The sequence below is a fragment of the Strongylocentrotus purpuratus genome, unplaced genomic scaffold, assembly GCF_000002235.5.
Source record: "Strongylocentrotus purpuratus isolate Spur 01 unplaced genomic scaffold, Spur_5.0 spur5_scaffold_2, whole genome shotgun sequence".
Lineage (NCBI taxonomy): Eukaryota > Metazoa > Echinodermata > Echinoidea > Camarodonta > Strongylocentrotidae > Strongylocentrotus > Strongylocentrotus purpuratus.
In genome coordinates this window covers 36,588,833-36,604,425 of record NW_022145605.1, presented here as the reverse complement: position 1 = coordinate 36,604,425, position 15,593 = coordinate 36,588,833, and the positions used below count along the sequence as shown (strand labels likewise).

At 39.8% G+C, this 15,593-nt stretch overlaps 1 protein-coding gene across 1 annotated transcript in view; it reads right to left on the bottom strand.

Moving 5' to 3' along the window:
• Positions 1–8,914, bottom strand: part of LOC583929 (proline dehydrogenase 1, mitochondrial) — a 38,602-nt gene extending 29,688 nt beyond the window's left edge. The window contains exons 1-4 of the mRNA XM_030992325.1: positions 8,079–8,914; positions 5,176–5,223; positions 3,456–3,664; positions 1,172–1,206 (exon numbers count right to left, since the gene is read on the bottom strand). Of these exons, the coding sequence (XP_030848185.1) occupies positions 1,172–1,206; positions 3,456–3,664; positions 5,176–5,223; positions 8,079–8,423 (637 nt within the window). The 5' untranslated portion in view covers positions 8,424–8,914. The remainder of the gene's footprint in view (positions 1–1,171; positions 1,207–3,455; positions 3,665–5,175; positions 5,224–8,078) is intronic.
• Between the last annotated feature and the right edge of the window lie 6,679 nt (positions 8,915–15,593).

Here is a 15,593-nt window from a genome sequence, read left to right as displayed (position 1 = left end):
TTGAGGATACTGCTCTCATGATTTCAACCATATTCTCTCTATCTCTCTCTCTCCCCTCTACTCTGTTATCCTTTTCTCTCCCTTTTTATCTTCCCTCTCTCTCTCTTCATATCTACATCTACTCCCTCTCTTATTTCTTGAACTCTTCAATCTCCCAAACCATGCAGTATGTATAATGTATGATCTTGCAAATTTACAAGTATTTATAAATGTATACCCAGTAATGTAGAGTTCAACTTTTTAATATGTACTTACATGTTCACAATATTTACCACAACTCTATAATCAGTAGGTTGCAACCATTATCCTGTATTTTGCCCCTCAAATATTATTGATTTTATAATGTTAAATAACTTTGTGCATAATATTATAACTTTGTAGTACATATATTGACCCTCTCAACCTGAGCTGATGGTCACTCTTTTTATATACTGGTACCAAAAAAAATAAAACAAGTCAACGCAAAACGTAGCACCCCCTCGCAGGGTACAAATGGCCTACAGTATATATACGCCAGAACAAGTTACCTCCATTGGACTATACTATTATATTACCAGGCAAGGAAGTTAACCACATTTTTACATATATAATTAGGTGTTTTTGCATATTTAATGAGCTATGACCTTTCACCTTTGATCTACATACTCAGAAATCGAACTTAGGCTGTACATGTATTTTGATACCATGTACCTTCCTATCAAATTTCATTAAAATTTGTCAAACATTACTCAAGTTATCGAATGGAAACCAGATTCACATATTTAATCAGCTATGACCTTTGACCTACATACTCGTAAATTGAACTTAGGCTGTGTTTTGATACCATGAACCTTCATATCAAATTTTATAAAAATCCGTCAAACATTACTAAAGTTATCGATCGGAAACCAGATGTGTACTTTTCGCATATTTAATGAGCTATGACCTTTGACCTACGTACTCCAAAATCGAACTTAGCCTGTATTTTGATATCGTGTACCTTCATATCAAATTTCATTAAAATCCGTCAAACGTTACTGAAGTTATCGATCCAAAACCAAATTTGTTACGGACGGATGCACGGAAGGACGGACGGCAGCGTTACTACATGTATCCCCTCCGACTTCGTCGACTAGGGGATAAAAATACATTACACATGCAGGAAGAAAATAATAATAAATCCATATCCTACCTTTTACATCATGATCACCTTCTGAAACACAGGATCTACAAGAAAATAAATATAATGGAATTATCAGCTACATGTCACTGATGTTTCAAGTAGGCCCGAGTCAAAACGGTTCCTCTGATCTTTGACCTCATCACCCTAAAACCTAATCCTTTCATTGGCTCTGCAAGATACATACATGTACACTATGTCCTGAATTTGATAGTAATCCATCCATCGGTTCTATTGATAATTCGTTCACAAGCTATTTTCGCTTAAATGAGCCCCATGACCTTTGAACTTTGACCTCATGAACCCAAAATCTAATCATTTCATTGGCTCTGCATGATACATACATTTAGTAAATGTCTTGAGTTTGATGGTAATCCATCCATCTAAGTTAAATCCATCCATCAGTTCTAATGATGTAATCATGAGCTATTTTTGCATACATAATGAGCGGTGACCTTTGACCTCATGCCCCCAAAATTTAATCAGTTCATTGGCTCTGCAAGATACATACATGACCCAAGTTTGGCGGGAATCCATCAATCCATTCTTGAGATAACGGGCGGACAACCCGAAAACAAAATGCGTCCAGCTACTTAATGGCGGAGGCATAAAAACATTATCAACCAGTTATCACTTAAATTTAAAGATATACATGTATACCATTATTTACATATATTCAAAAGTATTGTTTGCCATATCAGAAATAAGGGGAAAAATGTACTTTTCTCAGATGTCATCCAATTTTATAATCATCATTCATAGCACATCTGGGTACCTGGCAGGAATTAATTCCTTGAAATGCTAAAGTGGCTACCTTGCTAAAGCCAGGGTAATAATTTGGGCAGTGCCAGGAGCGTCACAACGTGACGGACATGTGCTATATAAGAAGCCACCATTATCATTATTATTATCTCAATTTCAAAAGACAATATGGTTCAATAAACATGGGGAGATCCCCCCCCCCCCCCCATGTTGATGAACTATAATATTGTAAAACCAGAGAATATCAATGATTTTACAATTACAAGTGGTCCAAATTTGTTCAACTTTCATGGCATTGCTAATAAATATTGGAATTACAACTCTTTAATTTTGGAAGTCTCTAAGTTTTTTGCAATATTTAATAGCCATAATGTCAACTACAATGTTTTTGCCAATTTTTCATAAAGGTTTCAGGCTTCACAGTACATGTACACTGTGAAACATACTTTAAAGATGGAGCTGGATGATTTTTGGATCAATGCTTCCAAATAAATTTTTAGTCCTATCATGGTACTATAATGAAGGATGCAATATGTGAACAGCACTAAACTACAAGAGGTCATATATTACCTCTGGGGCGTGTATAATTCAAATTATTGTGCATTGAGCTTGAGCTGCATGGCCAAGTTCAATTGACCTATTCACAGCTCCATACATGTACATTTAACCAACCAGAGTTTGCTATCATCCTAGGGAAATCAATCCTGATTCCAATGAATCAGGAAGTTACACGTTTGAAGCTTTATATAATTGGCGTTAGAATGATTCACTGCTTTGTTTGTTATTATTACCATCAACAAGAAATGCATTTTTAGAGACATGACTGGCAATAACCCTCACGGGCATCACATGTATATTCCATCAATTTATTTTCCCGAGGACATTTTGTTTCAATATGACATGTTATTAAATCTACATAAACACAAGCTTTTGAGAATGTCCGGCTATCTATGGATTTTAATATTGCATTCAGGGAATTCATGCAATACGACCTACCTTGTTTAAGTTGTTTTAATGATAAAAATAACTTGGTACATTGTTTCTTCTTAGCGTTTTTTTTTCTTGGGGGGGGGGGTTGACATTTTGTTGTTGATAAAGTCACTAAAGGGCAAGTCCACTTCAAAAATAACTTACTTTCAATAGAAGCAGAAAAATCAGACAAACCAATCAAAAACAACTTTCTAAAAGGTTATTTTTGGAGTGGACTTGTACTTTAAGTTATAACTGTATAATATAATTATCTTCATTGTCAAACAATCATCAACTATAATATTTAACTATTTATTTGCTAATTTCTCTGAGGAAAGACCTCAAAGTGTACATATTATTTGTTTGGAGCCAAATGGGCATTAGCTCATTATTTCACATAGTTAATGCCCTTTAGGCTCCAAAGAGATGACATTTTTAGTTTTGAAATATAAACAATAATCAACATTCAAATTATGTTACATACTCTGTACAATGATACATGTAGAATTTTTTTTTTTTTTTTTTCAATTTCAATTTATTTATTTTCTCTAGAGTCTACACTTACTTTATCTCAGCATCCACCGCTTGATTGTGAGGGATATCTTCTTCTACGCTATAATCCAAGATGGCTCCTACTCCATAGCGATTCAAACGTTCAATTTTAGGTTTGATCGATGGCTGGTCTTCCCCTGCTACAAAATGGCCGTAGAAAGTCGCCTTCATCAATCCTTCAAACAAACGCTTTCCAAGAAGCTTTCTGGAGTAGCTCAGCAGCTGTAAATTTAAACATTTTATTAAAAAAATGATAATACAGTACATACATGTACATGTAGACGTAGTAAACCATCATCTTATCTGTAGATTTGATTGTACAGACATGATGCTGTTGAATGCTGCTGACTAAATATGTTTTATATTCTTGTCTTTCCTCCACAATTGTTTACTTCACTCACTTTCACTGTAAAAATGTTAACAAATTTTCTCAACAGAACTATTTTAATCATTTTGAGGGGTTGATCTAGTCTCAGAGCAATCACTTTATATAAGTTGTGCCATAAATAGGAATTGATTGTACAGACATGCGGCTGCTGAATGCTGCTGACCAAATATGTTTTACCTTTACCATAGATACATATACAGACAAAATTTGTCTGGTGGGCCTGGGAGGGTTTTAACTTTAAAAACGTTTGCATGGTTTGGTGGAGCCAGAAGTAGTGACAGCGCCAGGAAACTTATCCCAAATGAAATAGATTGATTTTTGGTCTAGTCTACAAATATATTTAATTATGTTCCATTAAAAAGGCATATCAATTCCTTTCATAGCAAAAGCGCTCCTCACAATTTCTGTAAATTTGGCAGTTTAACGCTACGCGTACCGCCTTGACCGGACTGTGCGGTATCTGTGCAGTTCTGTGTGTAGAGAGGTCGAGCTGTATTCATTATTTCTTGGGGTGCATAAATTGCTCTAATTATACGTACGCGTGTAATGCGCAAGTTTATTGTGACGGCACTAAACCCATCCCACTCATTGTTCCCCTATTTTCATAATGGTACTGACCCAATGAAATGTAGTGCAGTGCGCTCGTACGCGCTGCGCTGCGTGTACTTATGCATGTTCAGTTATATGTGTATGCATAGCATTACGTACATGCATACAGGGCTAGCTGGCACAAAACCCTGGGTCGGGCTTCTAAAATGGGACATGAAGCATGATTTGACATGAAAATTGACGGAGCTAAAAATGAATCAATCAAAATGAAATTTATATGTATGAAAAGCTTACGTATCATATGTCATTGTCTGTGATTGAGGATTTACAAATTTGACGCAAAACGCGTTGCTGCAAAGTTAAAGATTGGTTTATTGAAAGGCAATCGAGCACAGTGCGACCGATCCATTGACATTGTGTATGAGAGAGTAATTTTTTTAAATGGATTGTAAAGTTCAACGTCAAAGTGACGGAGGTTTTTTTTCAAGTAAGGGCATGGTTTTACATGGAATGTAAAGGAAATGTTTCCTTCTTCTCATATCTCGATTGAGGATATTATTCTCAATTTCGATTTTTAATGGTAAAGAAAAGTGTAAAAAGATGTCGAGAATTTTACCATATGTCATGTAATATAAAATACGCGCGGGTCGGTTGATCTCCCAAAAGGAGCGCGAAGGAATTGATATGTATGTTCAAGTTTGATATTGTACTGTGCAATGTTGAGCTTTACAGACACTGATTAATTTGTAATGTTGGAAATTTAGAATAAGAATAAAAACATATTTATTGAGATTACCTGTTTATTGTACTTGACAAGGAAGTCAAACTGACACAGTTTGAGAACCATGACTGATCTCATTAACTCTAATGTAGTCTTGCTCCTGTAGGCAATTTCAGATATGAGTGTGAGGTATTGTGAATGGATATTTGAAAGCGTGTTCACTCGTCACACAACATAACTCTTATTTTTATTTTAGCTACGAGGAAACAAGGTTGCACTGGCAATAAAATACATGAAAGAAAGTATTCCCTTTTCGTTATGTTTATTGGGTACTGATGAGGCTGACGTACACTTGCAAAGTGTAGTCAAGCACAAGCCGAAAAATCGGAATAAGAATGCATAAATAAGAATTGAAGATATTGCACGTAGTTACATAATGATCAATGATGATAATGAACATGAATAAATGCGATGTACATAATGAAATGAATAGCGCTTACGACAGAGTGGAAATGAGGTTGAAAGTCCAATGAAGATGAAGAGAGTTGAGAACGAAGGAAGGGGCTCACGCGATGAAATGTGCGGAGGCTTGAAGAGGCGGAAACGCGACTTCGTTGACGTGGTTGAAGAACCGTGAAGAACGCGATGTCGTCGCCGACGCTCGTGATGATGATGAATGTAGATGGAGCTCTCGGGCGAGAATAGAAGAGAAGAGAAGAGATGTGTGGCGCTCGATGACGAAAGCAGTGAGTCGCTTGATGTCGGAGGCCAAAGAAGAAAATGCAGACATCAAAGCCGGTAGTGGTGCTGAGACGGTGAGTCGCTCGATTGATGAGCCGAACTTTGATGATGAATGTTTAGATGAGCTGCGGTGAGTCGAGCTCATGTGAGTGAAAGACTACCGGTGAAGAAACTGGCAGCTCCCAGCGGATAACCAAGCACCATATATGTCGGAACAAGATTTAACTGTTCCACTGGAAGACTGCAGCCCGATGAACCCGGCAGGGAAAGTGAAGATGTGCCGATAGAGGTGAAAGGCACGGTAGAAACAAGCCCGGAGAAGAAATCATGCAGAAACGTGTTGACTCAACTGAGATGTAAGCAGGAGTTGTTGACTCGACCGAGGTGTAAGCGGGAGTGGAGAAAACCTCGTGGTGATGAAAATACGCGGGGTGAACGATGCGCGTAACCACGATGCTCGATTGGAGGAATGAACACACGTGGTACGAATAATGAATATAAAATAGTACCGTGATGGAAAAATACAGGAGACATGAATGTACGGTGAAAGTAGGGCATGTAAGAGCCGCTACATTACTCCCCTGCCAGAATTGAAGCTGTGTATGCAATACACAGATGAGAGGCGAAAAAGATATAAATGAGCAAAGTACAAAATGTCACAAGAATCAATGGCAGATAAAAATGTAAAAGTGCATGTATTGTATAGCGTATGCAGTAATTTACAACAGCCCAGGAAATGTACAAGCATGGCATGTTGAAAGAATGTAAACAACAAGCATGGTATGCGAACGGCTGTTTAGTTGCCAAAAATAGAACAGTGAGTATTGACATGGTATGCATCGAATAAACGTGTATAAATGCAAGAGCATAAAAAGGCATTCGATACATAATCCAGAATGAAGACATTTTATAAAACATTGCTTAGTCCAAAAAGTCAGGGAATAATAAAATCGTACAACCAAGCTTCCAAGTAAACGAGGGGTCACCACTTTAGAGATATGAGTGTGAGGTATTGTGAATGGATATTTGAAAGCGTGTTCACTCGTCACACAACATAACTCTTATTTTTATTTTAGCTACGAGGAAACAAGGTTGCACTGGCAATAAAATACATGAAAGAAAGTATTCCCTTTTCGTTATGTTTATTGGGTACTGATGAGGCTGACGTACACTTGCAAAGTGTAGTCAAGCACAAGCCGAAAAATCGGAATAAGAATGCATAAATAAGAATTGAAGATATTGCACGTAGTTACATAATGATCAATGATGATAATGAACATGAATAAATGCGATGTACATAATGAAATGAATAGCGCTTACGACAGAGTGGAAATGAGGTTGAAAGTCCAATGAAGATGAAGAGAGTTGAGAACGAAGGAAGGGGCTCACGCGATGAAATGTGCGGAGGCTTGAAGAGGCGGAAACGCGACTTCGTTGACGTGGTTGAAGAACCGTGAAGAACGCGATGTCGTCGCCGACGCTCGTGATGATGATGAATGTAGATGGAGCTCTCGGGCGAGAATAGAAGAGAAGAGAAGAGATGTGTGGCGCTCGATGACGAAAGCAGTGAGTCGCTTGATGTCGGAGGCCAAAGAAGAAAATGCAGACATCAAAGCCGGTAGTGGTGCTGAGACGGTGAGTCGCTCGATTGATGAGCCGAACTTTGATGATGAATGTTTAGATGAGCTGCGGTGAGTCGAGCTCATGTGAGTGAAAGACTACCGGTGAAGAAACTGGCAGCTCCCAGCGGATAACCAAGCACCATATATGTCGGAACAAGATTTAACTGTTCCACTGGAAGACTGCAGCCCGATGAACCCGGCAGGGAAAGTGAAGATGTGCCGATAGAGGTGAAAGGCACGGTAGAAACAAGCCCGGAGAAGAAATCATGCAGAAACGTGTTGACTCAACTGAGATGTAAGCAGGAGTTGTTGACTCGACCGAGGTGTAAGCGGGAGTGGAGAAAACCTCGTGGTGATGAAAATACGCGGGGTGAACGATGCGCGTAACCACGATGCTCGATTGGAGGAATGAACACACGTGGTACGAATAATGAATATAAAATAGTACCGTGATGGAAAAATACAGGAGACATGAATGTACGGTGAAAGTAGGGCATGTAAGAGCCGCTACAAATTTGTAATGTTGGAAATTTAGAATAAGAATAAAAACATATTTATTGAGATTACCTGTTTATTGTACTTGACAAGGAAGTCAAACTGACACAGTTTGAGAACCATGACTGATCTCATTAACTCTAATGTAGTCTTGCTCCTGTAGGCAATTTCAGATTCTGAAAATGAGAGATCCAAACTTCTAGGCGAGGGTCCAGCTCCTGCCTCATGATCATGGTGCACAAGTTCCACATCATCTTTGCTAACAGAAGAAATGTCCCCAATGTTCTCTGGCGCTGGCTTTGGTGATGCTGCACTAGCACTCTTGAATTTCACACTGGTTTCACTGCACAATAAAACACGACCATGGGGTCTGTGATGCCCTTCCCCCGTCAATGGCCCGACACTTCTGCTGATAGAGAGAAGATTGAGTCGGGATCGCGGGAGGATAGTCAGACGATACGCCATTGTATTATCTATTTGGTTGGTTGGTGGCTGTATTAATACTTGAAGCAGTTTTAACCAGGCACAGGCACAGTAAATAATGGAAATTTCGAGTATCTACTTTCTTTACATGCACAGTGCAGTCAGTTTAAAATACCGGTACCAGTATTACTATCAGTATCACGTATACATTTGCATAGTAGCATTGAAAACAAGCAGTGTGATTAGCGATTGTGTAAGCGCGCCCTTTCCCTCTGCATCATCATCTGTTCTCGATCATCAGTCGATGCAGGCTCCGGCTCGGGTTCAGGGAAAACACTTTCTCGCAAAGAGTTGGGTGCAACCCGGTGTTTAGTCAGTGTGCCAGTTAGTTTAGTGTGCCTGTATATGTATACAATTACAAAACTGGGAATTTTCCTACAGATCTTCGTAAGAAGAAAGCTCGGCAGGCGACTTGCCGAGCGGATTTGTAGACAGCTCACCGGTTAATGTACATATGCCGGTACTTGAAATTATGTTTACTTACTAGGTACGATATGACGCGCTACACTGACGTCATACAGTGTTTCGCAATGAAATGTCTAGACTTAAAAACGTTTTTTTTTGTTAAATTATTGTATTGAATTATCAATTTGTGATATATTTGATTGTTAATAGTTATTCAAAATAGTTTATTAAAACAATTTTTTTTTTTTATTCTTAATACTTTTCAAATTTAACGTATTATCTCGTTAAAAACAAAAATCTTAAAAATATTGTAATAAAAGACTGATCATGTCTTGCATGCACCTGGCGACATTTATTTCCATTGCTTTGATTGGTTGGAAAAGTGGGCGTGTAGGAGGTTCGCCGTACTACTTGAGCTAGAACTTATTTGACGCATATCGCCCCCGTGGGGGTGATAAAGGCCTAAACGAGCAAACAAACAAACGAACAAAGAACATTAATTTAAAATCTACGTTCACAACATATTTAAAAGATATATACAAGTGTCACTTAATTCTTTGAACACTTTTCTTTTCTCGTTACAGAAATGAGGGGAAAAAAATGTCCTCTTCCCCCCCCCCCGTTACGATTTTTTGGGGATCAAAAAAAAAAAAAAATCCTTTACCCCCACCCCCCCCCCCCCCCTTGAAAAAATCCTGCGTACGCCACTGCCCGAGGTATCCTTAGAAATATACAAATAAGTAAATACATAAATAATACTAATGGGATTGTGTAACCCTATACACTAGCTGACTGAATATGAACTTCTTTACCGATCTCTTAACATTTAGAGGGGAGGGATGAGGGGAGAGCTAAAATGGTGGCTTAATTATAAGACTTGAATTAGTCCATCATGATCCGGGACCATGATAGCATAAACAAACTTAGCAAGCCCAATTTAAAAAGTTAATTTCTAGGTATTAAACTTCATTTCTATTTTAAAAGTCCTTGATCTATCATAGTAGTAGCATGGCAAAACTTAACGTCACATCTTTCTATAGCACCACTGGGAGAAGAGTTTTACCCAGTCTACATTCTGTCAAATGAATTGCCCTTTTTTTTGGGGGGGGGGGGGCAGTATAAACAAATATTTGTCAAGAGCAAATCTTTTATATTTTATAATTCACACAGGTGCTAGGATGTTTTAAATAGTATCATACCAACTCTGAATCAAGATCAACGGCGTACAAAGTCCACTATTCATTCATGATTTTTTTTTTCTAGAAGATAAACATCAGTTAGACGTATCACCCATGCACTCTACTCCTGATTAAACTTCTGTACAGATTAACCTGCTTGTAAGATTCGCTTCCGTAACTCTAGATCAGCGTTGGATTGCATGGGTCGCTCGAATTTTTCATTTTTCATGATTTCCGTGCTTTTATAAACACAGTCATTACAAAGGATAAAGAATAAAGCTGATTTCCCTTGCAACAATAATATATTTTTGACAAACCGAAGGCGTACGAACACCAGATAACTTCTCGGTATTTAGATCTAGAGGTCTATAACAGCTGCATTTTTCTGTCTCAGAAAAGTTTAGTTTAGTATTTTTTATTCAAAGTAATCAAAGCATGCAGGTAATATATTCTGTTTGGGGACCTTCCTCTAACAAGCCCAGCTTCAAGGTCTCCTCTTTCTTATATGTACAGAACATGAGCCAGGCGCGAATCAAGGATTTCTTAGGAGGGGACCCAAATTTGAAATTAAGGGGCCCCAAAAAATCGCACGGGGGGGGGGGGTTCCCCGAAAAACATACACATAAAAAAAAAACTCAAGGGGGGGGGGGTGAACCCCACCCCCCCCCCCTGCGTACGCGCCTGTACGAGCCAAATATTGGTACGTATTGGTGACCAGCATGACGTAATGGGGGGGGTGCAGGAAGGGGCGATTTTCCCCCTCCCTCCTCCGCAAAGCGCGGAAGCTTTTGACGTTTCATTTAATCATTAGAGAAAGAAGACGATTCGTTGTACCGTTCTCGAAAATAATCCTCGTCTGAATACAGTCCACCCCCCCCCTCTTCCCGCGCGAAGCGCAGAAGCTTTTACGTTTCATTAAATCATTACAGAAAGAATACGATTCGTTGTACCTTTCTCGACTCTAATCCTCGTATGAATTCAGCTTTCCCTCCTCCCTCCCGCGCGAAGCGCGGAAGCTTTTACGTTCATTAAAATCATTAGAGAAAGAAGACGATTCGTTGTACCGTTCTCGACTCTTATTCCTCGTCTGAATTCAGTTTTCCCCTACCCTTCCCGCGCGAAGCGCGGAAGCTTTGACATTTTATTAAATTATTAGAGAAACAAGACGATTCGTTGTACCTTTCTCGAAAATAATCCTCGTCTGAATTCAGTTTACCTCCCCCCCCCCCCCTCTCGCGCGAAGCGCGGAAGCATTTACGTTTCATTAAATTATTAGAGAAAGAAGACGATTCGCTGTAACGTTCTCGTCTCTTAATCCTTGTCTCAGTTCAGTTTTTCCCCTCCCCCCTCCTGCGCGGAAGCTTTGACATTTTATTAAATTATTAGAGAAAGAAGACGATTCGTTGTACCTTCTCGAAAATAATCCTCGTCTGAATTCAGTTTACCCCCCCCCCCCCCAAGCTATTACGTTTCATTAAATCATTAGAGAAAGAAGACGATTTGTTGTACCGTTCTCGACTCTTATTCCTCGTCTGAATTCGGTCTCCCCCCCCCCCCCCTCCCCCCCCCGCGCGAAGCGCGTAAGCATTTTACGTTTCATTAAAATATTAAAGAAAGAAGACGATTCGCATTACCATTCTCGACTCTTAACCCTTGTCTTTATTTAGTTCCCCCCCCCCCCCCCCTCCCGCGCAAAGCGCGAAAGCTTTGACATTTCATTAAAATTATTTAAGACAGAAGACGATTCGCTGTAACGTTCTCGTCTCTTAATCCTTGTCTCAGTTCAGTTTTTCCCTCCCCCCTCCTGCGCGAAGGCTTTGACATTTCATTAAATTATTAGAGAAAGAAGACAATCGTTGTACCGTTTTCGACTCTTAATCCTTGTCTGAATTTCAAAAATGTTTTTTGTCTGCTCCTTTTTCTTCCTACGTCCTCTTCCTTTTCTATCCTCTCTTTTTTTTGACGGCTTTTTTGGGGGGCCGCCCCCACCGCCCCCTGGCTACGCGCCTGCGGTCAGATGAACATTTGTCCGCCCCCGGAAACTCAGGGGTTTAAGGCAATAAATTATGGTCAGAAAAGCATTCAGGGTCCCGCCTTAGGGCCCCTGGTGGGGTCGAGGGTGCGAAAACCCCGGAATCTCAGGGGTTTTAGGCATTTGATTACGGTCAGATGAACGTATTTTTATACCTTATTTGTGACACTGACAGGACACTAATTGGCGTGAGGTCCAGCGGGCGGAGCCCCCAGAAGCTCAAGGGTTTTAGGCACTACATTACGGTCAGATGAGTACCAAGGGGCCCGTCTTAGGGCCCTTAGTTGAATCCCGGGGCAGAGCCCCCGTAAGCTCAGGGATTTTAGGCGTTTAATTACGGTCAAATGAGCATTTTTTATACCTTATTTTGTTGTGACACTGGCAATTAACTATTCTTTCTTTCTTGCTCTCTTTCTTTCTATTTCTCTTTAATATTCTTTTTCAAAAAATTCGGGGGGGGGGGGAGGAGGGAGCTGGAAGCTCCTGATCCCCGACGTTCCGCGGGCCCTGACATGTAGGCTTCTCAAGAGGCATATTTTTTGCCTGGCTGCAAATTTAGGAATTTGTCATTTTACAACAAACGCATAAACAAGTATAATTTACTAAAACTGGCGTACTGATGTGGGGGGGGGGGGGTAGGCAGTTGACCCCACAAATAAAATTCAAACGTGGTTTATTCTAATTCGGTACCAGTGATATACAAATGTTGCTGAAATGACATGATTTTCTGGGTTTTTTCTTTCACTTTTGCCCATTATGCCAGAGGCGGCACTCTCGGTGGGGGGGGGGGGGGGCACTGTGCCCCCACTTGTTCAGGTACTCCCCAAAAGCCCATTTTCAAATGGCCTTTTCTCTTCTAATAACCGTCCTTTTCCTCTCTTTTTTCTGGTGAGTACGTCTTTTCAGATGCGAGAAATTCCCCTTTCACCTTTTATACTTTTGCCCTTTTATTTTGACTCGTGCCCCTTTCCTTTTTAATAAGTGTACTTTTTCCTTCTTATTAAGAACCCCCTCCCCATTCTCTTAAATGTCCCTTTTCATCTCTGATAAGCGCCTCTTTTATTTTGACACGTGCCCCTTTTCCTTTTTAACAAAGTAGCATAGTTTCCTTATGATAAGTGCCCTTTTTCTTTGTTATATTAGCCCCTCCCCTTATCAAAAATGCCCCTTTTAACATCTGATAAATGCCCCTCTTAAAATCTGATAGGTGCCCTCTTCCTTCAAAAGATTCCCCATTTCCATTCTCATAAGTGCCTGTTGAGTGTCCCTTTTCAGGTGCAAGAAGTGCCATTGTCACCTCTGATAATTGACCTTTTACTTTGACACGAGCACTTTTTCTTTTCTAATAACTGTCCTTTTGATAAGTGCCTACTTTTTCTTTCTCCATAACATGCACCCCTAATTCAAGGTGATTTAGAGCCCCCTGTTCTTTAATTTTCCCTAGAGATAGCTCGCTCCCATTAATATGAAATTACTTTACACTCTTTCTTCATTAGATTGTGCTTGATACTCATCTGGGTTTTTTCCTTCCTTCATTTTATGAGATGTAATTTTTTTTGCACTGGGCCCTCTGTATCTTAACATTTTTGCTCGCTTTGCTCGCTCGAAAATTCAGACCATTACACCCAACTGCACAGTATGTTGCTTAATTAAGCAGTATCTTGTTCCACGTAAAGAAAACAAAACTATCGATATCATCCCTGGTAGGGTAATCGCAATCATGACGATGTAGGTGTAACTATATACCAATGTATTTTTTTTTCATGTTTCCCTTTGTAGGTTTATGCTACTTGGTGGTAATACTGATTTTGTTCTGACCCCCCCCCCCCCCAAGTTTTTGCTCATTACGCCACTGGCAATAACACATTAAGGAAAACTATACATTTTAGAAGTTTTTTTTAGAAAAGGACCAATGGGAGGGGACGTCCCAAGATACTTTACAGAGTTACCAATTTGTATTTGATTGATTGCACCTTCAACAATTCGAAACTTTCTTGTTTTTAATAGTTTTTTCTCAAACTTTCTATTTTTTTCTATTTTTTTTTTTTTGTTGCTTTAATTAAAACCAACCTAATATCAGGGTCAACTTCCCCATTAAAATGCAAACTTCACATATTACAAATCAAAATTTTCTTCCTCAATCTCTACGCTCCCATCTATTAGCGGGGGGGGGGGGCAAATTTTCTACCCCCTACAACAAATTGCAGAATAACGATTATCTTTTAACGTTTATTAAATCTTCCCTGTAAAATACCATCGCTGACAAAAATAACAATATTAAATGTATTGTCCACTATGCAAAGTTGCTATTCCAAAATAAAATGTCGTACACTGCCTTGTTTCTTATCATGCAGGCGATTCCATGATTCTTAGCACTTTATACAAAGAAGTTGTAAAAGAAACAAAACAGGGGAGATTGGCCCAGAAGGGACATCGCGAATTGTAAAATTGCGAATCTTGTGAAATTCGCAACAGAATATTATGCACGGTCGGATCTTGCCATTGGGGGGGGGGGGGGATTGACCAAAAGAAATTCCTAAAATCACGCCGTTTTACTGTTTTTACCTTTTTTCCCCCCACTTGGCCGCCTAAGGGGGGGGGGGGTTAAATCGCCGACCCCCCCCCCCCCCCCCCAAGATCCGCCCCTGATATGCGACTTGTTGCATTGTTCTTGCCTCTTGGTTTAGTGGTAACCTATTGAGAGGGAGGGAGGGAGGGAGGAGAGAGAGAGAGAGAGAGAGAGAGAGAGAGAGAGAGAGAGAGAGAGAGAGAGAGAGAGAGAGAGGAGAGAGAGAGAGAGAGAGAGAGAGAGAGAGAGAGAGAGAGAGAGAGAGAGAGAGAGAGAGAGAGAGAGAGAGAGAGAGAGAATTGAGGAAGTTCTCCCTCTACGTTTTGCATCGGACATGGATATGTGACTTCGTTGTAGATTTCAGAGAAGCTGCGCTGCTATTATTGTACTTTTTACTCAATATGACTGGGATAAAGTTCACCTAATCATGGGCAAAAAGAGAGATTCAAGTGTTGGAGGATATGGTTAGTTCAATATTGCAATTCTTTTTCAATAATAATTATTAAATTTATCTTGGAAAATTAAGAGGGAATGACAATGAATCATGATTTGGGGTAACTCCAGCTCCAGGGAGCTCCGGCGCCGATGCCGAAGGCTTCGGAGCTCCAGAGCTCAGTGCCCGCTTATGAAAACGATTTAAACGGCGGGTTGGTTTGTTTTCGCAATCGGTATAGCCACAATCAGGGTGTAACTATTCTTCTAGACTATTCTCCTAGACTTGTTCCTAGAAACCAACGACAAGACAGTCGTAACTTTATCCGCCAACTACGGAGATGTCTCTGATCTTCCTAAACCGTTTCACGAAGAGCTTACTAGCTAGTATCTCGTGAGATCGATACTATATCAGCAAGAAGAGGAGCCGAGACTTAGCCTTAGTCAATACCACCGGATTATTACAAAAGTAATAGACTAGACTATTAGGGAAAATACAATTATACAAATGAATTAGTAATAAAAAAGCCAGTAAG